Source organism: Mobula birostris, chromosome 19 (genome assembly GCF_030028105.1).
Source record: "Mobula birostris isolate sMobBir1 chromosome 19, sMobBir1.hap1, whole genome shotgun sequence".
NCBI lineage: Eukaryota > Metazoa > Chordata > Chondrichthyes > Myliobatiformes > Myliobatidae > Mobula > Mobula birostris.
The window spans coordinates 39,994,683-40,017,633 of NC_092388.1; the positions used below are offsets into that span (position 1 = coordinate 39,994,683).

The window sequence follows — 22,951 nt, forward strand, 5'->3', positions numbered from 1 at the left end:
CAGAGGATTTGGTACCTATTGGATATTAATTATGTTTTTTAAAAAAACTGGTAAAACTTGTCTAGCCAAAAATATTTTTAACTAGCCTTGTGTTGTGACTAAAACTTATGTTGCAATAATTTTGAAGAAATGTGATACTTGGGACTGGCTGACTGAATGCCACTGTTAGCCTCTTAACAAAATTTTTGGTGGAGAAATACAGGTCAGTTTAATTAGTGGCATTTAGGAAAGCAATTTTAATTGCATATATAAATAAAGTAAAATATTGGTAACCATGAACCCATTGCTTATTGTGGGTGAAGTGCAGATGAATTGAGAATTTTATAGATAATACCTATTAGATTATATTGGTGCATTTTTCAAAAATAACGTTGTATAGTTAGGCTAAATATATCTACTGACAAAGGTGATCATAAAATGATAATATGTTTTCCTATTGTAATTTGCTTTTAGGGGGCCTCTCCATACAGAAGAGCAACCTATCGTTACACACCACTGCTAGCATGGATGCTGCTGCCCAATATTTACCTCATGGAAGAGTATGGGAAATTTGTTTTCATTATATGTGATGTCCTTGCAGCTCAGATCATGCACAAGATCCTATGCCTCCAAGGACTAGACAGCCAGAGTGCATGCTGGTACTGTAGCCTGTGGCTCTTCAACCCACTGCCAATGACTGTTTCAAGTAGAGGGAATGCAGAAGCTGTTCTAGCAGTGCTGGTCTTAAGTACTTTGCTGTACCTAAAGCGCAAGCAGCTTGTGAAGGCTGCCCTCCTCTATGGACTTTCTGTACATTTGAAGATTTATCCGGTAACCTATGTATTCCCCATAATCCTATCATTTCAGACTAATCAACAAGCAACAGAGAATGATACCTCAACTATCAGGAATAAACAGCATCTTATAAAAGGCATACGTCTTCTCAGTCATTTGAAACGCTGGCCAGTGTTTATTGTCAGATTGTTAAACAAGGAGGCGCTACTGTTCATCATTGTTGCTGGCTTAGAATTTCTTATCCTAGGAGTACTCTTCTATCACAGGTGAAGTAATGTGAGCTACTTGTTTCCTGATACCTTTATGGGCAAATGCACTGAGATATACTGACAAGGAGGATCCTAGGTTTGAATGCCTCTCATTGAATAAAATCATTAGGGGAGTAAAGAATCCAGTGGATTTCCCAATCTTGATTACTATCTAATGACACCTACAAGAAGTGAATATCTGTAATGAACTGTCAAGGGAAAGTTTGGGCTATTGTGTGACATCCCCAGTTAAATATAGATACACCTCCCAAGATTCACTCAAAGTAGCCATAAAGAACTGATTTTGCAATAGGCTCCATGATGTAGAGGATTTTACACTGGTGCTATGATCTTTGGATTGCACCATGGCTTGGTTGGTAGTGTTCACACAAGAGTTCAAAGGTTCTAATCAGGTACGTGAGTGCAAGAATCTAGGTGGATTCTTCAGTGTAGTACTTAGGGAGTGCTACACTCACACATGGACAGTTGTGGCAGTGCTGGAGAAGGAGACTGTCTTGGAATGATTATGGACAAGTTCCATGTATTTAGGGTCACAAACCAATAGAGGTGCTGTTTGACCTGATACCATGAGCCTTCATGGAGTCTGAAGTCAGTGTCATGAATCCCAGGAGATTGCTCCATTCCAAATCTGATCTCAAACCTGGAGATCTCCCATTCTCTGCCACCAACCTCATAATTCCCTTACCCGCACTGTTCATTTCTACCTTCTACCCAAGATCCACAAAGCTGACTGTCCAGTTTGGCCCTTTGTCTCTGCCTGCTCCTTCCTCACTGACCTAGACTCCATTCTAACATCCTTGGTTCAGCCCCTTCCCATCTACATCCACAACACTTCACATGCTTTTGATCTGCTCAGTAACTTTCAATTCCTTGACTGCCTCATTTTCACCATAGGTGTCTAGTCCCTATACGCTTCTACCACCCCCCCCCCCATCAAGAAACCTTTAAAGGTCTCTATTCTTTGACCAAAGACCTAACTACTCTTCTCTATCTGGTGGAACTGGTCCTCACCCTCAACAATTTCTCCTTCAGCACCTCCCACTTTCTCCAAACTCAAAGGGTAGCTATGGGTGCCTGCATATGCCCTAGCTATGCCTGCCATTTCATTGGCTACATGGAACAGTCCATGTATGAAGCCTTCCCTGGTAATGCTCTTCAACTCTTTCTATGCTACATGGACGACTGTATTAATGCTTCTTTATGCACCCATGCTGAGCTCATCAATTTCCTCAACTCTGCCTCTAACTGCAACACTCACAACACGCTGGAGGAACTCAGCAGCTCGGGCAGCATCCGTGGAAACGATCAGTCAACGAAGGGGCAGAGGCCCTATAAAGAAGGTGGGGGGAGGGTGGGAAGGAGAAGGCTAGTAGGTTCCAGGTGAAAAACCAGTAAGGGGAAAGATAAAGGGGTGGGGGAGGGGAAGCAGGGAGGTGATAGGCTGGAAAGGTAAAGAAGGAATAGGGCAAAACACAATGAGTAGTAGGAGGAGGCAGAACCATGAGGGAGGTGATAGGCAGCTGGGGGAGGGGGCAGAGTGAAATAGGGATAGAGGAAGGGAGGGGGAGGGAATTACTGGAAGTTGGAGAATTCTTTGTTCATACCAAGGGGCTGGTGACTACCTAGACGGCATATGAGGTGTTGCTCCTCCAACCTGAGCTTAGCCTCATCATGGCAGTAGAGGAGGCCATGTATGGACATCTCTCTTAAATTCACTTGGTCCATTTCTGACGTCCCTCTTCCCTTTCTCGATTTCTCTCGTCGTCTCTGCCCTCAATCCATATCTCCTCCATTCCTGGACATTCATACTCACCCCATCTTCCCACTGCTTTAACAGGTTAGAGTTCCTCTTGTCCTTGCCTACCACTTCATGACCCTCCGTATCCAACACATCATTCTCTGCAACTTCCACCATCTTCGACAGGACCCTACCACCAAACACAACTTTCCCTCTCCCTCACTCTCCACTTTCCCTCTGTAATTCCTTGGTCCTTTCATCCCTCCCAACTAATTTCCCTCCTGGCACATATCCCTGCAAGTAATAAGGATGCTACACCTGCCCATTCACCTCTATTCAAGGACCCAAACAGTCTTTCCAGATGAGGCAACACCTGTGAATCTGTTGGGGTTGTCTACTGTATCTGGGGCACCAGATGTGGCCTCCACTAAACTGTGGAACCACCTTGACGAGCACCTCCATTCTATCTGCAAAAAAACAGAATTTCCTGTTGGTCAACCATTTTAATTCCTACCCCATTCTCGTTCCAACATGTTGGTCCATGGCCTCCTCTTCTGCCACGATAAGGCCACTCTCAGGGTGGAGGAGCAACACTTCATATTCCATCTAGGTAGCCTCCAACCTGATGGCATGAACATCGATTTCTCCTGGTAATTTTTTTTCTTCCTCCTCCCTCTTCTTCTGTACTAGCCTGTTACCTCTTCCCATCTGCCAGTCATCTCCCCTTGGTTCCGGTCCTCCTTCCCTTTCTCCCATGCGCCACTCTCCTGTCAGATTTCTTCTCCAGCCCTTTGCCTTTTCCACCCATCACCTCCTAGCTTCTTTCTTCAACCCCTCCCTCACCCACCTAGCTTCACTTATCACTTTCTAGCTTGTCTTCCTTCCCCTGCCCCCACCTTTTTGTTCAGGCATCTTCCCTCTTCCTATCCAGTCCTGGAGAAGGGTCTCAGCCAGAAATGGCTGCAGTTCATTTATTTCCATATATACTGCCTGACCAGCTGAGTTCCTTCAGCATTTTGTGTGTATCCCTCCCACCTGTATGTCACTTTGCTACCCACTTCTAGTGGGTCTGTCCTGTCAGTGGGACAGGACATAGCCAGGATGTGAGAGGGGAGTCTGGCACTTTGCTTAAAAGGTATAATTCTGTGAATACAGCTAACAGGCAGTGCTTAACCACCCTGTGGGACAAAACTCTCAATATAGGAGACAGATCCCAGTGGTTCATGAGGAAGACTTTGTAAGGTTAATTGTGCTGTAAGTAACTTTGTGGTTTCCAGATTGGGTGGCCAAGCTGAAGCCTTATCATCAACAATGTTATATTCTTTCCCTGATTTAATTAAAATATAGTAAATGGGCAGTTGAATAGCAAATGAAACAGTTAATAGATATCTGAAATAACTCAATTTACAGAAAGAGAGAGTTACAGACTAAGTGGTATAATTTTAAAGAGATTGTAAAGATTTCAAAGCAGGAATGTGCACTCAAATGTTCTTAAACCACAAACCCTTGAGTGTGCACTTTCTGGATTCTGGAACTATAGGAGAGCAGATGGCAGGGCAAATTGATGAGGCTATTAGGGAAAGCACATGAAAGCCTTGATCTTATAGGGTATAAAAGCAGGAATTGTGTGTTATTTGTTTGTTCTATCCCTGGTGAGGGTTCAGCAGCATAACCAATTTGAGGCATCCTACTTTATGAAAGCATCAAGTCTTTGAAAGGTACAGGGAAGGATTCTGGCACCGGCTATAAGATTGAAGTTGTTGTTGTTGTTTTTCTTAGGGCAAAGTTTAAAAAGTGATTTAGTAGGTTCAAAATTATTAACCATTTTGATCAACTTAAGGGAAAATTTGCTTATGCTGACTGGAAGGTCAATAACTGGAGAACACAGACTGGGTAATTGGTAAAAGGGCCAAAGAGTAGATAAGAATTACTTTTGCATAATGAGTTATAATAATTTGGAATGAGTAGTGGAGGCAGAATCAGTAATAATTTTCAAAAGACAATTGGATATATAATTGAAAGAAAAATTAATATGTACATGAAAAAATTGAGAACTAATATGTATCTTTCAAAGACACAGCCGTTTTCCATCCTGTACATTTGTACTGAACTATTGCCTCATTGTAACTTGCATTGGGTCAGCTATTTTGTTTGTCATTGTCAGTTTATAAGGATCTTACAAGACAGACAGTTGGTAAAATTCACTGTATTTCCATTGCTGCCACCGTAGATTCAAGGCGTAGTTTCAAGATCAAGGAACCAGGATTAATGGTGGAGTGAAAAATATTTTGCTGGTAATAATGAGCAAGAGTGTAGAATAATATCAGAAGTAATTCTGTGAGAAGGTAGAATTTGTGGAACAGTTAATAACACTGCTCGGCTGCATTACAGCTGCTTGTAGTATTCATGCACAGTGCAGACTAACTACAGAAAATGTACAAAACATTCACTGATCACAGCAAAATTTCTATTGTGGAACAATGCTTTGTTTTTGTTTACACATGATGGGAAGGTGCAGTTTTCCTTTCACACACACTGTGCTACAGATCTTTTTCAGTCATAAAGGGAGGCTGGATCTTTTTCTGTGCTCATTACTTAAGAGTCATGAGTAAAATATAACATGAAAACAGGCCCTTTGGCTCAACTAATCCATGCCAACTAAGATACTCATTTAAGCTAGCTCCATTTCCCTACATTTGGCCCATATCCCTCTGAACATTTCTTTCCCATGTACCTGTTGAGAGTGTTTTGCAAATAATTGTATCTGCCTGAACCACTTCCTCTGGCAGCTTGTTCCATATACAGTATGCACCAGCCTCTGTACATAGAAGCTAATTCTCAGATCCCTTTTAAATCTTTCCCCTCTCAATTTATAATCTACGTAGTCGAGATTTTTATACCCTTTCCCTGCGGGGAAAAGATTGTGTACATTCATCCTATATGCCTCACTAAGATCACCCCTTAGTCCTTGTTTCAAAAACTTCATTCAACAGGATGCACGCAGAGCTGTGAGGATCTTCAATATTTGTACCACTATCTGAATGTATTAAGCCATTGGACATCAATTGAAGTCAGTAACAAGTCTCAGAATTTATATGAAAAAAAGTTACTCTAGATAATTGCAGTTGTGAATTAAAATACAGATGTTGCAGTCCTCAGAAAACACACACAACATTGCAGACTGAAATCATATTTAAATATTTGGGTTAAATATAGTATTTGCTTTTTTAAAAATGTTTATTGGTACCATATGTGCAGTAAAGTTACTATTCACTATAAACTATAATTATGACATTTACAGTGTTTGTTTAAACTTGAGCTTTTTTGTTTTCCAGCTATGGTTGGGAATTTCTGGAGCAGACGTATTTTTACCATTTAACACGAAGAGACATTCGCCACAACTTCTCCCCATACTTTTACATGTTGTATTTGACTGCGGAGAGCGAGTGGAGCTCAGTTCTGGGACTGGTTGCCTTCTTCCCACAATTCCTGCTGCTTATCATCACATCCTTTGCTTATTTTAAGGATCTTACATTTTGCTGTTTCCTTCACACTGCCATTTTTGTCACTTTCAATAAAGTGTGTACTTCACAGGTGAGTATAGGAGGATTTCCTTTTAGACTTTCTGCTGCATCTGTATCTTTGCTTCCTGGGAAAAGTAGTTAACTATATTTTTGGAATATTGAAAGGTCTGGGTAAATAATTTAATGCAAATTCTTGAATTGATAGATCATGTCAAGTAGCTATGGGCTAAGGGTTCTTGTGGCTGTTCTCAGCAAGTTTTTGTGCACTTCCTTGAATCTTTTTGACTATCCACCTCATTTTTTTTTCCTGCATGACAGAGCTTGGAATAGCAAGAAAATGATAAAAAGTGACAGGCAGGACCTTTAAATTTAACGATGGTTTAAGTTTAACAACAAGTGAACAAGGTCAAGATGATGTTGAAAGGTTATAATCATGTGGCATAAGTGACATGTCCACTCACATCGCATCTGCTTCAATGGAATGGCATAGAAGTATTAAACATGTTCCACATTTAACTGAAATGCATTGTAAACTTCCATTTGTGTCTGAGAGGAAAAGACTTAAAATATTGTAAAGGCTAAAAGAACTTGTGTTCATTCTTCATGATTTTAGTACTTCCTGTGGTATTTGTGCCTTTTACCAATGGTTCTTCCACATCTTACACTTACCTGGAGAAAAGGCATTATGCTCCTGGCGTTGTGGTTCACTGGACAGGTTGGTACCTTTACTGCACTGTAAAACTCTTTAATGATGCAATGCTAAAGAGTGCATAGAATAATAGGAAGATTGTTCCTGGGCAGTTTCTAGTGGTTGTCCATAGTATAAAATGGCAGATGTTTTTGACGTGAGTTCAATTAATGTTATTTACATTATTACAGATTGCCCATCTCTCTTGTGTGTTGTCAAAATTCCACTCTCTTTACCAGAAGAGTTGCCTTCTCTAATCTCTCAAAAGCAGCCTTTATCAATCAGCCTCACTGAAGTCTCAAACCATTTAAATTTGTATTCACTAATCTCTCCAAGCTCCATTGGTGCCTGTGCACCAGCACATAGAGTTCAAAATTCTCAAATCCTCCTTTTAAATTGTTCTAAATTTCCCTTAAACTTTGTCTGTGAATATACATGTAGTATTTAATCTATTTCAGCAGTGAAAACAGCCTAGCTCACTTACTGTAGAATTCTGAGGCCATTTTTCTTCACGTCTGCTTTCACAAATTCCCTCCTTACATTATATCTTTGTTTCTCCATGCCTTTGTTCAAACTTACGTTCAGGGCACCAGAGTTCTTCTGCACAGTCATCTGCATAAAAGGCTTTATAAATTGGAGGAGGATGATGGGAGAACAAATCAATGATTAACTACCAAAAGTTTGATCTAACATGATAAAGAATTTGATAAGTTTGTTAAATAAGGAGGGGGAGTCAATTATAAAACTTGTGGCTAGCTGTATACATACTAAAGTAGGTAAGACTGGACTTCCAATGACTTCCAATGTTATGATTCTCCTACTGCATGTACCCATTACTGAGGAAAGGCTCACAAGAGGCCAACCACTTTCCACGTATTAAACATCATAGCTGGCATAAAGTTATTCTTTGGAATGCTTGTATTCAGAATGGAAAAGGTTTTGAGTCATCAGTGTGCCAAACCTAACATATTTAGGATGGGAGTATGGTAAAAAAAAAGTTTGAATAAAAAATTATTAACTTTTATTACATGCTAAATTTCATTGTATGCAATCATTTGGTTCTACAGACTGGCTTTCCTGATTACTGTTTTGATTCAATCTAGGCATTATGGCTCATCCCGGCATATTACCTGGAATTTGAAGGACAGAACACATATTTACTTATCTGGGTAGCTGGTCTGCTACTCCTTTACATCAATTGCTTCATTCTCATGGTATTAATCTCAAACTACAAGAAAAGGGGTTTGCAATCAAAAACAGAATAACAGCAGTAAATACTTTTTAAAATCTATCTTGGGACTAGATTTCCCATGTTAATCATGCTGTAGTTTCACTCCAGACCTTAAAGATAATAGAAATCAGATTTATTTTTCTATTATCACACAGTCTTGTAATATTTTACAAGAAATCAAGATAGCAGAAAAAGCAAGCATTGATAAATAGGAGCCATTTATTTGTAACCTAGGGTGCAAAAAATACTACAACACAGTACCTTATTACATAAATTTGTTATTCTAACTGCAACTCAATATGTAATGTCTTCATTATCTGTTATGAGATGTAAAAATTAGAGTATTAATCTTTTTCTTGCAGTTCCTGCTATCCTCCCTTCTTAGTCAAATGCAGAATATGGCAGAGAAAGTCTGTTTGGCTCCTCTTAGTACCCCTACCTGAAATGTTCTCCCTTACACTTCAGATATCAAGGCATTCCTATCATTTCATCGAAGCTCCATTCTATCATCAAGTTTAACTTATTTTATTAAAATGGTTGCTTTGTGTTATCTGGAAATGACTGTATCGCACTGTTTCATCAAAATCAAAATATGGAAGTGTGGTTTGTGTGTTTCCATTTGTAATAAAATTCTATTTGTATTGTTGAGATTCAAAACTATCTTTTCAAAATGAGCTTTATATTTAAAATTTGATTGTATGATTGACAGGCTTTAACCAATTAATCATAAATGCAATTACTTGGAAGAGATTCTAAGAAGGTGCTCTTAAAGACATTGCTGTCACACAGTGAACCATCATATTCAATTCGAAAATGTCATTTAGGACAGGATTGGGCTTTTTAATGATTGTGGTTATATATTCACAAGAGGCGGACAAAATATTCAGCAGAACCAGAAGGCACATATGAGGAAATTGGTTGTTGTAGGCTGAAGTCTAGGAGCAAGATCTGTTCATCTGATATTTTGGAAATACAGTGTCAGCTTAGGTAAGTTGCTGCATTGTAGACAACCAAGGCCTTATGTATGATCAGTGATAATGCACATAATCAAGTAATTGTATATTACAAATGGAATCTAGGCTACACATATCAGTACGCAACAAGCCAAAGTTAGATACTTATCCTTCGGGGAATAACACGTCAGACAGGAAGAGAAATGGCTAAGAAGCTCTGAATGGGGGTATCTTCTCATTAACTTATATCTGAAAGGCAAATTACTCAACATCACAGCAAACCTGAATACATAGTATGTAAGTAAATAAGGAACTTTGAATAGCTGATGGTAGTGTTTTCAAACCTGTTTTAGGCAAAGAACAGACGACTCCTTTCCCCAGCCCACTGTGAGGAGACTGTAACCAAACCTTTACTGCTAGATTTCAAGCTAGAATAATACAAATATTGGAATTTTTTAAGTTTTGCTTTTCAGTTGGGTCCAAATAGCAAATCAAGATACACTTTCTTTAAGAAAATGGATAAAGATGATAGCGAAATTGTCTGCCCAAATACACAAATCAAGTGTTTCACAAAATAAGACCTGTCTGGCATTTACCCATAAATTTAATCATTCATCAGGGTAATACATTTGCTTCATTAAAATAACAATTTCTTAAAACTTAGATGCACAAAAGCAAAATAGCTTATGGCACATTATGGCAGAGCCATTAACAGTACCCCTTACACTCGTGCTTTGTTTTACACATGTTTAAATTTGATCTTTTAAAGAGCAAGCATCACAAATGCCGTTTGAAATGTCCGTCAAACTATTGTTGAGTTTTCATATTGGACATTTGCAAACTTATTTTACAGAACACAATTACAATCAATTAAAAACCCTCTGCAAAACAATCTGTTTTGCTTACGGATATGCACCTCAAACCCTATACAAACGTGCATACATAAAAATACATTCCTCATTCTGTCTTCCAAAATTGGCATTATTTGTTCTCAAAAATGCTGACGAAAGGCAAAAATACATACAAAGTTGCTTGTCAACGGAGCTGTTATTTTACTGCATCATTAACAAGCTCACTAATAGCAATGAAGCCCTGCCTGTTGAGCCCCAAGTAGTTTCCAAATACTCTTAGTTGCTAAAGTAGTGAAGCAAAGTCTACACTCTTGGATCCAGATTTCAGGGTTAGAAGACTATCAGCTGACAGATCCTGGAACTCAGTGAGAGATGGTCTCTGCCAAACACACATCTTTTTAAGCTAGTAGAGTCTACTCATTTTACAATTCACTGTCAGAGAAACTTGCACTGATTATTTTAAATAAAATTATTTCATGTACACTCAAGCTTAAAGTACAACCTCCCAAGTTACTTTCCAGATGCTTCCAAAATGATGTGAAAGCAAGGTCTATTGTATACATTGACTTCCAAATAGGAACATTTCATTTTACTAATTTTGCCAACGTTAAATTTTGTGCTGAAATATCTTTGAAGATTGGCTTAAAATTAGGACCAGGATGAGTTTGGTTTTGGCACAAAGTTTCGATGACTGTTTGTTTCATTTCCCTGCTGGCATCTCCCCTCATTGCCAGGAGGGCAGTGATATGTTCTTCCCTGTGAAGTAACAGTAAATTTTACAGATTAAAGTTTACTGGAAAATAAGGTTGTTTTATATAATATTATTACCTCATGCACTACTCAAAATTAGCAGGAAAGTATTACAGTCGTTTAACTGTTTTATATAAAACAAGTACATTGCATAATCTCCCTGGAAACTGAGAACCCCGGTAGAGGATGGTCCTCAGGTGACTGCAATGAGAAGGCTGGAAATAAATCAACCAAGGTTCACAGCCAGTACCCAGTCTCCTTTAAAATTCTACGGTCAATAATAATTCCCTATGTTTAATGGAAACTTCTTGGCTACAATTTAAAGTTTTTGCCAAAATAGCATTTTTACAGTCTACAGAATCCAATTACAGTATGAAACACAAGACAATTTCCCTACTAAATCATTCATTGAAACTTGGATTAGAAAATATTGGCTGTATGCCAATGTACATAGGAAATACAAGCAGAAAAGTCTAGAAATTTGAACAGGTAAGGTGCTGTAAAATAAATTTGATGTATAATCACTTCTTTAATATTTCATCTATCTCTCTTGCACTCAACATGAAAAAAATGGAAGCTGTCTGACCCAAATATTTAACTCAATATATTATGTAAATAGATAGTTAACAAGAATACATATAAATTCTAGTTAGTGGCACATTTAATAAAAGGACTAACCTGAAGTCAGGGAATTTATTAACTAATGTAGAGACCTCAAGGCATAATAAAGATGGATCAGTGAGCTTTAAGACTTCAGCTAAAGCTGGGATAGCATCACACAGCAGATCAGTGTCTTCTCCAAAATCCTGCATGCAAAAATAAAGCAACTGTTGAATATTTACAATAAACCTTGATATAGTTATTTAAAACATTGGACTCATACTTTACATCAATTTTCACAGGCACAAGTGAAGGCCAAGACATTTTTTCCATGCATATGCACATCTACATCCACCACTACTGCTGACAGACCATTCTAGGTGCCTATCACTGAGGTAAAAAAAACCTTGCCCCGCATATTCCCATTTCCATTAAGCTCACCCTCTTCTCACTTTAAATGCATATCCTCTACTATTTTTAGAGTAATGCCCTGGTTAAGATTTTTTTTACTGCTATGCTGTAGGTATTTCACTTTAGCAGTTTTGTAAGACCGGTCTGTTCTGCTTTCTGCCTGTTTGGGGTTTGTGCTGAGATAAGGAGTTTTGTTGTTCAACTTCAGAATGTGTTGTCAGCCAATCAGGATGGTGGAATTGGGAGAAGGTTCGAGAGAACACTGGCCCAAGAGGTTTTTGTGACAGACAATGGTGTGGGTCAAGGTCTTTTTTGGCAGGAGCTGGAAGACAGGAGAGAAGATGACTGAAGATGTCATCCTTGTTGCACAAGGTGCTTTGTGCAGATGAATGGCTTCAAGGAGAAAGGACTAAACTCCCATGGGAGAGCCCATTTGTTTGAGATAGTCTTCAAGCAACATTTGGAAGGTGGTGCGCACTGTCACACAGACCGAGGGTCCAGCACACGAGTTACAGACAACTTCAAGATCAGCTCCAACTTATGTGCACATTTGACTGTTTAATTATAATAGACCCTTTTTGTTATTTTGTTTCTTTAATAACACTTCGGTTAACGTTCATAAATATATCTTCTGTATAATTGTATACAGTGTATGATCTGTTATTTCTTGCTGATGGTGATTGCAATGTGGTTGTAAAACACACAGCCTTTACACAAACCTGGGGTTGAGTGGGTGAGACATCCCAACCTCACGGGTTTGGTGGGACCAAAGTGATACACACCCGAGATGTATGGAGCCTGAGGAATGTGGGTTTCTCGCCACAGAGTCCGGTGCCTGTTAGCTAGGGGCTAACGAGCCACGTTTCCAGAGACGCCCAGTAAAAAGGGGTTTAATTTGTTTTTTGTTTTACTGATTTCTAAAATATAGTATGATGACACAGCACTCCCGAAGGAGAAGGTAGGAATTTCTGAACTTCTACACGTAATTGTGTGTGCAAACTCCAGAAGTTGCTTTCAGATTTCCTTTTTTATGGTGATGAATCCTGACAACTGAACTCCAAAGAAGTTTGTATCATGAACATAATGTACTGTGAATTGAATCAATGGAAAGAATTCACCTGGACATATTCTGAATTCTCAATATGTAGCCCAGCAGGTTTGTGAAATACTGCTTTATTCTAACTGTACATTTAACTATATATTTTAATGATTCTCAATTTTTCTTATAAATTTAGAAGATAAAATGGGAGTAATAAAAAATCTTAAACTTTTACCATCTGCACAATTATCTCATGGAGCCTAAAACAAAAAATATTAAAATTATGGGGAAAACAAATCACTTACAGCTGAAAGCTTCTTAAACAAGAACCAAAATTGTTCTGCATCTTTTATAACTCTCTCAGCCCCTTCTCTGCGTTCATCCACACCCTTGAATGTGATTCTTCGTTGCATCATAGTTCTGATATACTCCACCACAACCCTTCTATGAGCCTCTATTGTTATGTCCTGTAGAAGAAGAAAAACAAGTTTTTGATGTTCTGAATACCTCAACAGGGAATTACTGTCAGAAATTAAACATTAGTGTTTCGATCTACATGTGAAAGTCAAAAGTAGAAGTTTTTTTGCTGCAGTTTACCAACTGCATAGAAGTAAGGTTTAGAGACATTCCCTATAAAACAAGTCATTGAATTATTTTACATAATTTTAAACCTATCTGATTCTGTCAGAAATTTGATTGATCATCTTCTAAAACATTGGGTTCTTCCATGAAAATACTACTTTTCCTGTTCTCTGAAGATGCATTCTTTCCAAATAGAGATCTTCAGGTAACCAGACAAAAGCGCATCTTTGCTAAAACTAGTTTCAAAATGATTATTACAGAATTCCACTGGAAAAATGCAACTATAAATTATTACCTTTTGTAGTTTACACATACTGAAATACAGTGCCTATAAAAAGTATTCACAATATTTACCCCCCCCCCACCCCGCCGGAAGTTTTCCTATTTTATTGTTTCACAGTGGATTTAATTTGCTTTTTTTTTAAACTGATCAGCAGAAAAAGACTTTCATGTCAAAGTGAAAACAGATCTCTACAAAGTGATCTAAATTACAAATATAAAACACAAAATAATTGATTGTACAAGTATTCAGGCCCTTCAAGTCCACTGTGATTCAATGTTGTTGAACAATAAAACATGAAAACTTCTGGGGGGGGGGAATACTTTTTATAGGCACTGTACGTGAACTAATATTCTTAAGAATTTAAATTTAACAGTGAATGAAGAAGGAGAACATAGCTTTCCACAGTTAACATTTCAGCACAGGTTTCAGAAAAGAGGAAGTATTTTAATTTATAAATTAACTTTTTACCTTGCTGTATGGTCTTTTAATTTTAGCAAAGTCATTGAAATAATCCTCTATGGTAACACAAATGATATCCACAGCATTAGACCCAGCAAGCCATTTTCTGGTCATCAACACCTGAAGATGAGGCTGAAATTTAAAAATATATACATCTTAGAGCTGCACAGCTATCTTAATTAAATCAATTCCATCTTATACTTAGCAGGCTCCTGCAGTCAAGGAAACATTCAAGACATTATATTAATGAAAGTATTAAACTCCAATGGCTGCCAGCACTGCAGCATATATGATATAGAAAGTACATTACAGGGCCTTTAGTCCATAATGTTGTGCTGGCCCTTAAATATAATGCTAAGGATTAATAGAACCCTTCCCTCTCACATAGCCCAACATTTTGCTTTCATCCATTTGTCTAAGAGTCTCTTACATGGCCCTAATGTATCTACCTCTACCACCACCTTGTCAGCATTTAAAGTCCTTTTGCTATTGCTCTGCCCAACTTTCCAATGCAAGTTTTAAACAACCTTTCCTGCTATCTACAACACCAGTGTTTGTAGTCACACTTGTACTTTGATTGCAAAAAAACATGCTTATCCCCAGATTACAATCTGAATAAATAAGCAAATCAGGCATTCCTGATAATTGCTGGAACTGTTCTTAAAAATTCTGCACGAAAATGTCAAGCAGTCAGATTCCTGTGCAAGCATGCATAAAACCAGAAGTCCGCAAATTCTCAATAGGTTCTTTCAATGTTTAATATTACTGTGAAGTCCAGTAGTCAGGTGCCAACTTGTGTACTTTCAGAACCATTACCTAGAGAATCTATCTGATGCATATCTGACAGCCCTAATCTGGCAATTAGGGCTGTCAGAAATTTACCAAAAAGGACCTGATTAAACACATTTCTAATTTTCTTAAGTGCTTAAGCTATTTAATTTAAAAATAGTATGAATAATTTTTAAAGTTAATATTTCCAAATGTTAGCATATCCAAGAGACATTTACAAGCAAACTTTTGGGCAGGTGTCATGGATAAGCATGGGTATGACCTAACTGAAGCATTTTGTGAGCAGGGCTTACTGATGGTCAAAAGAATCTCTGCTAATTGTGGACTTGATGGGTACAGGACAGATAATCACAACAGGCAGCTTGCTATTTTCAAGAAATTGCAAGTGTTTACACAGTAACTATAAAGACATACATAAAAAGTTGTCCCTTATGTAAACAAACATGAGTGCTCAAATGCATACAAGCAAAGTGAATATTGCTGTTTATGTCAATTACAGTACAAAATAAATATTGGCTAGCTTGTGAAAGGTTCTCTGCTCTCAGCCCACTATATCATGCAAATGGAACCATTGCTCAGCTTTTCATCTGAAAGATACCTTTCACACAACAGCATTCCCTTTGTATTATACATTTGGCAAATGGAGTTTGAAGTATGTATTTTTGGAAACAGAATATCACTCAGTAAGTACATAAGCCTTGCTAAATTCCATTCTACATTTTGTTTCCATCTGAAGAGATATTTTGTGTACACCAACCTCCAAATCAAGGAACACTTCATCTAGCAGATAGGCACACCCATCTTTGGCAATATTATCCAGAGTCCCCTCTATTGTTGGCTGATTAGGATAATGGTCTTCCAACTCTACCTCAAACTTTGTGTATTTCCTCTTTAAACTGTTGAGTGATTCTCTGCAATATACAAAATGAATAAGCAATTACATTCCTCATGAGGCCCTCCATTGGTCAGGCTCATCCATGGGTAACGCGTCCTAGTTGTCGACATGATACGCACTATGATAGGGAGGCAAGTTGTTGCCCAGGCAGCAGGCTCCCCCTCCATGCAGCTGACAAATACAAAGGAACAGCAGAAGCCAATACTCTTTGGCGCCAGTGGTGTTGCAGTCAGTGTTTAACTCAATGTAGGACTGCCTTAGGGACTCCAGCACCAGATTTTTCCCTTGGGGTTTACTCCTGAAGCCTTCCCCATGAGTGGGTGTAGTCGCACGGCAGTGGAAGTTTGAGATCAGTTTCCTTTTAGATGAGCCGCCAACTACAGTTGATGAGCCCAATCTGCTCTAAGCAACTGGTTTTAAGGCACTAGTAACCCACTTTTGCCCCTTCTCCTGTCAGTAGAAATGGTTCTACCTGGCTTAGCAGCTAAGCCATGTGTGAAGGCCAGGAGTTGGACTTGATTGTCAGAGGCTACTTAAGATGCACACCATTGGAGATTATCCCCACTACCTCCTCTGGCTATGACAACCTTAAGGAACCTTACATTAACCATGTTGTTTTATAAACATATTTTTGTTCAGTTCCTCTCACCTCTTCTACCATGCTCCCCACTGCTGTTGAGCATAAATACTGCTACATAATCATCCAATTCAATAGTAGATCTTGTTCATTTCATTATTAAGATCTATTTAACTGTTAAAATTTTTAAAAATTCTTTAAAGATCAACAAACCTATTAAAAACCCAAAAGTGCTTCTACATCTGCATTAGACTCCCAAAAATGTACCATTCTGCAGAAAGGCAGTATTGTTAAACTTCTGTGGACCTCCCTAGTATAGCTTAAATATAAACATTACAGCATCACTATGTTAGTCACCATGTAATAATAAGTAAATAAACTGTCAAGACAGCAGCCGTGCAATCAAAAGAAACTATTCATTACCATACTGTTTTGCAAAGAAATAAAACTGTGCATTTACTTGAAAGTTTGGCAGTTGTTAACAACTGCAACCATATATTGAATGTAGAACTGAGGGTGTTGGCGATCTTTCAGATGGTCATCTTTATATAACGTCACCTCTTCCTTGTACCTGACAAAAAGTAAAGTCCGTTATTTTAGCATTCAGGATATATGACTTTATGTAATATAGACATATCCCAACAGTATATTCTTTAAGAAATAATAATTTTCCAGTCCATCTCATATTACTCCAAAAGAATTGGCTTGTCTCTTTCTAAGGAAAAGTCTCTTCTTGGAAAGTCTTTACCGGTAATCTTGATACAATTAAAATATTATTCCCCTTCCATTTTGAAAGGTATATAATTCTCCAGACAACAGATAAACAAAATATAGTCATGTATTCTAAAATATTATTCCCTATGCTCAATGTATAGTTTAGCCATTAGGTGTAGCTATAAACAAAACATAAAAAATACTTTTTGCTACAAAGTCTCAACATTAAAAGCATCTACAAAAAATCTTTGCATAGTTCATAATTTGCTATTGGTGTATTAAACTGTAGGGAAGAGCTTTTTCATTTACTGATGACACCCTACTTTTAAAGTAAAATGTTTGGATAAAGGTGTAGGTGTACAGGAAAAATGGATTCAGGCTGAATAATGATTTCCAAAATCTCTCCATCACTTCTAGCTGTGTTTGGAAGTACAAGTCTGCCAATTCAACACAGCTAAAAATGCAGGAATTTACCAAATACTTTCACTGAGATGTGCTCTACTCCATACACAAATATATTCTGAGACCAGTAATTATTGCATTATCTGGTAACCTTCAGTGTACTGAGATGGTCAAAAATAGCTACATACATTAATGCACTCTACTAAAATGAAAGCAGGTGTGATTAAAATGCTTTAAAAAATCTTAAGAATACAGACTTGAGTGACTGAGAACCAAGGTATTCAATCTTATAAAAAATGTAATATCTTAGTAAAATTTAGCAGATCTGAATCATATCAGATGTTATAAAAAGGTTATTTGTAACTAGATACTTCCATGAATTCAAGATATGTTGGAATCAGCCTAATCTGTAAGACATTGATAGCATTCCCACAAAAACAGTGTTTGCCATTTTCAGTCATATCTGAGTACAAAGTGGCACAGACACAGCAGAAAACTGAGAATCACTTTTGCAGGTATCCGCTGATTACCAGAAACAAAACTATATTCATCTCTATCATTCTTAAATGATCTCTCTTTATTCCATTTGTATTCACCTGCTCAAGAAGGAATTCATTTGCTGAAGGCACAACGCTAGCACCTTAAGTTTCAGATCATCACTGATTTGAGCAGCTACCTGTAGATTTTGTTCAAACATCTGAAACACAACAAAAGTGCATATTAATCAAACACGCTACATATTTTTAAACATTTACACTCCTACGTTGCAAAACTATTTACCAATATGAAGAAATTGCTGGCCAGTGTAAGAGGAGTCTGACTAGCAGGACCATATATAGTAGACTTGCTCACTTATACTTTTCTGTCCTGAGGTAAGCATATCAGATTGCACTGGACAAAGTGTAAAATATAAGATTCCCCACAATGATGCCTAGGATAGCCCTCACAATATTGCAGAGGACAGAGCACTTTGGGGATGAGGAAAGGCTAATTAGGATTGATTGGTTAGTTCCCTTGGAGCAGAACAGGCTGAAAGAGGTGTACAAAGTTCTGAGAGCCATGGATAAGGGAGATAAAAGAAAACTCTTCCCCATGGCAGAGTTTTCCATAACTAGGGAATGTAGATTTAGGGCACAGAGTAAAAGGTTTAGAGAGGGTCGTCTGCAGAGCTTCGTCACCCAGAGGTTGCCTGAAATCAGGCCCACACTGAGACTGGGCAGAGGCAGCTACTCTTGCAACACTGTTGTTGTATTTAGGCAAGCACTAGAATCATCAATGCATACAATGTCATGGACTAAGTACTAGTAAACGGAATGTGTGTGTGTGTATGAAAAAACAAGCTTTAATCAATTAGAGCCAGTGTACTTCAAGTGAAAAATATCACCAAAGAGCCAGGATTAGGCCAAAAATACGAGGAATAGAAGTGGAGTAGACCACAATTCCCCTTGTGTCCCAGCCACCATTCAACAAAATCAGGCTAATAGCTTTAACTCTTCTATTCTGCACAACCTTCTTATTTCTTGCTTCCCAAGAATTCCAAAATACATTGATAACAGACGTAAATATACTCAGTGACCAAGGATCCAAAGCCCTCAGGGGTAAATATACAAGTTTCCAAACAAATAAATTTTTCCTGTGCAATCCCTTGTTTTCAGCTCTTGCTCTAGGTTCTGACCATGGGAATGTACCACTTAAACAGGATTCAGAGGTCCCTCCGTCATTCAGGGTCGACTATGGATGCTGTATCCTAGCTGTCTGTGTGATATGCAAGCTAGGGCAGTACAATAGAGAGAGCAAGCTGTTACCACTGTAACAGGCTCCCCCTCTCCACACAACTGATGAATCCACAGGAATGACAGACCAACAGTCTGGTGCCAGTGGCGTTGCAGGAGTTGCCAGTCAGCATTGTACTCCATGCTGAATCTTAAGTTTCAATGCAATCACTTCTAATTCTTACAAAATCCAAATCTCACCTTGTTTATTATTGGTATCAGTTCAAAATAAAGAACATTTGAGTATTTATAACAAATACAAATAAAGTGCAATATACCTGAAATACAATAGCTGGCAGAGTAGTTTGATAGTAACCATCCTGATCTGCTTCTGGCTCTTGATCCTTTTTCCAATCCTTCTTGTCAGTTTCAAGTGCTTTCCGTAGCCATCCAATAATATTGGACTGTAAAATGGAATTCTTATTACTTTGCCATTCTCATGGACTAGCTAGTGCATGAATAATTTATCAGAGACAAGCCAATAACCAATGCTGCAAAAACTTTCGAGCCGAGCAGAGATGTGGAGCAAGGAATGATCCTGATCAATAAACCTGCTGAGCAGCTTTCAAATTAACTAACTGGGATTACAAAACTCTCAAATGGAATTACACACTAAATATTTTTAATTACGCTGAAGGGTGGTCAATGTAAGAAAACCTCAAAAGTGCCAGTGCGATCCTTAGTTCCTAATCCATGTAAACAGCTGACATTGTAAGTAAATTACATATTCTTAAAATTAGCAGAAGCTGGAAAGATAAACAATAGAAGTGAGAAAAGATTCAGCTGGAGGGTTTTAGAAACTATGATAATGCAGCTGCATATGCAGTTGACAAGTAAATCTGTATAAAGGCAATGTGGTCATAAAAGTACAACTGAATGCAACCAACTTAACTTTTAACAAAAATTTCAAAATGGCAAGGAACTGAATACCATGACAGGGATTTTCTCTAAAAATGTTAAGAGTGATAAATGACTCTTAATCACTTCCCAATTGTTTCACGTTACTGCAGAAATTCCTTCAGAATCATCGCATTATGAATGACCCTTGCACCCCTAATATGATTACAAGATGCAAGGGTGTGATGTCATTCCTAATGCAATGCTCCTTTTGGAGATAGGATTGATGGTCCTTATGACACAAGTAGACATCCTCACTCTAACACAGGATTGGGATTCCCTGTCAAATTAAGTTCCTTGCCTAGCTTTCATGCCTCTGACAGCACCAGCCAATGTCACTCATAATTCCATCTCACCTTGAGACCCAGCTTCCAAACTGGTTGCAGATCTAAACACCCTTTTCCTATCTTCAGCTACAATGGTCTCAACCCATCTCCCAACTTTGTCTAGAAAAATTTTCTTTTATAGTCAATTTTGCCTAATCACAGCATGATTTTCTAAGTGCATTATTGATTTTCATCCAAATTCATTTGAGAATTCCCTTGACTACCTTTACATCAAAGGTTTATTCATTAAAGCATGAAAAAATATTCAATGAAGATCCAATCTGCTTGAAAATATTCCCAGGTCAAAACTGAAATTCAATGAAAACACCAAACCCTACCCTCAACTACATATTTTAGACATTCATCTTCTAGATGCTCAGAACACACTTGTCAGTGTACACAACAAAATTTGTCTCCCAGTTAAAAGATATTTCAAAACTAGTAACAAAACAGCATTTTTCCAAGTTAAAGATAAAGAGCTCTTAAAATTAAAGGTGCTGTGTCATTTTACATTAGGTTGGCTACCAGTTAAAATGGTCCAAATGTCCATTCACTCCATTGCTCTTCTCTTTTTATTAGCTGTGTACTTACAGTGAGGGTTGTCATGTATTTGCTGAGAAGCATATTGGCCACATCATTTGAAAGTAAGGGTTCCAGGGACTTCACGTCTACTTCTGGTGCAAGATCTGGGTGCCCCATCATATCCTCACTAGACAGAAAACACACTAAAGTATAATACACAATTCAAATCACCAACCCAAACCAAGGATAAAGTTCAACAAACTATTACCAAAAAATTTAGCAGCTTTCTACAACAATTGTACAAACCTCAGTTGATAACCTGGTCTTTTAAAGAGTGTACTGTAGGGTTTCTGGTTAAATAGGAAAACAGTTCGAACTTACACCTTTCCCGTCCATCTACTAGCTACTTCGTTTTGCAATTTCCTGACTCCCCAGCAGAGAGGGCCAAAATGCAAGCTTGCCATACTTGAACACACAAGAAAAATGCTATGATTGTATACAATACACAAGTAGAGATTGAATTGAGATGTATAATATTGCAAGGTTTACACAGAAAGGACCCATTTTCCTTAGTAGAAAACAGGAGACAGAAATTTAAGTTAATTGGTAGAAATAGAAGGGAACTGAGGAAGACATTGTGTTTTAAATGCAGAGACTGGTTAGGAGATGGGGTCTGGAATTAATTAGCTGAAGAATGGTGCAGCAGAAAACTACAAAACATTTGAGTGATACCTAAATGTGATCCTAAGGTGTGCGTAATCTACGAGACCATGGACAGAGGTGGTAAGTGAAAGTCATTCAAATGGATGATGTTTTTTGGCCAGTATGAACAAGAACGTATGACACAGGAGCAGAATTAGGCCTTTAGGCTCATCAATGGCTGATTTACAGTGCCTTAAAAAAAAGTATTCAGCCACCACAAATATTTTCACATTGCAAGTCCCTGCAAGTTTCATTCTCTAAATTTAAGAGATATTGAAGCAGGTTTTTTTTTTAGATAATCTACAAAACATTATGCGTCAAGTCCTTCTGCAGTTGTACAGGGCCCTGGTGAGACCACACCTGGAGTATTGTGTACAGTTTTGGTCTCCAAGTTTGAGGAAGGACATTCTAGCTATTGAGGGAGTGCAGCGGAGGTTCACGAGGTTAATTCATAGGATGGCGGGACTGTCATATGTTGAAAGATTGGAGTGACTGGGGTTGTACACACTGGAATTTAGAAGGATGAGAGGGGATCTGATTGAAACATATAAGATTATTAAAGGATTGGACACGCTAGAGGCAGGAAACATGTTTCCGATGTTGGGGGAGCCCAGAACCAAAGGCCACAGTTTAAGAATAGGGGGTAGACCATTTAGAATGGAGTTGAGGAAAAACTTTTTCACACAGAGGGTTGTGGTTCTGTGGCATGCTCTGCCTCAGAAGGCAGTGGAGGCCAATTCTCTGGGTTCTTTCAAGAAAGTGTTAGATAGAGCTCTTAAAGATAGAGGAGTGAAGGCATATGGGGAGAAGGCAGGAAAAGAGTACTGATTGTGGATGATCAGCCATGATCACAGTGAATGGTGGTGCTAGTTCGAAGGGATGAATGGCCTACTCCTGCATCTATTGTCTATTGTCTAAGTCAAATCAAAGGAAAAATTCCAAACCTATCAACAATTTACTAAAAATTAAAAACCAAAATTGAAAGGCTGATAAAGTGTTCATCCCCTTTGCAATTACTACGCTAACTTTCCTCAGGTGCAATACTGTATATTACTTTACCAAATCACAACTTGTTGATGTAAAAAATTGGCGAATCACTTGAATAAAAACCTCTTCTCTCTGTATGGTCCAACAGTACGGTAGACGTTCAACAGACCAAACCAAAATGAACCCGACAGAGCATTAAAGACAAGTTAAGGAAAT

General features: G+C 38.1%; 2 protein-coding genes across 4 annotated transcripts in view; one reads left to right on the forward strand and one right to left on the reverse strand.

The window, feature by feature from the left end:
• The window catches only part of pigm (phosphatidylinositol glycan anchor biosynthesis, class M), a 33,126-nt gene extending 20,696 nt beyond the window's left edge, over positions 1–12,430 (forward strand). The window contains exons 2-5 of one of the 2 annotated variants that reach the window (XM_072283473.1): positions 454–1,040; positions 6,117–6,375; positions 6,919–7,020; positions 8,097–11,990. In XM_072283473.1, the coding sequence (XP_072139574.1) occupies positions 454–1,040; positions 6,117–6,375; positions 6,919–7,020; positions 8,097–8,258 (1,110 nt within the window). In that variant the 3' untranslated portion in view covers positions 8,259–11,990. The other variant, XM_072283475.1, reaches the window with a different exon arrangement.
• Positions 9,764–22,951, reverse strand: part of exoc3 (exocyst complex component 3) — a 34,693-nt gene continuing 21,505 nt past the window's right edge. For both annotated transcript variants that reach the window (XM_072283472.1, XM_072283471.1), the window contains exons 6-14: positions 21,116–21,233; positions 19,580–19,705; positions 18,126–18,226; positions 16,874–16,984; positions 15,699–15,852; positions 14,162–14,284; positions 13,134–13,295; positions 11,457–11,584; positions 9,764–10,784 (exon numbers count right to left, since the gene is read on the reverse strand). In XM_072283472.1, the coding sequence (XP_072139573.1) occupies positions 10,613–10,784; positions 11,457–11,584; positions 13,134–13,295; positions 14,162–14,284; positions 15,699–15,852; positions 16,874–16,984; positions 18,126–18,226; positions 19,580–19,705; positions 21,116–21,233 (1,195 nt within the window). In that variant the 3' untranslated portion in view covers positions 9,764–10,612. The remainder of the gene's footprint in view (positions 10,785–11,456; positions 11,585–13,133; positions 13,296–14,161; positions 14,285–15,698; positions 15,853–16,873; positions 16,985–18,125; positions 18,227–19,579; positions 19,706–21,115; positions 21,234–22,951) is intronic.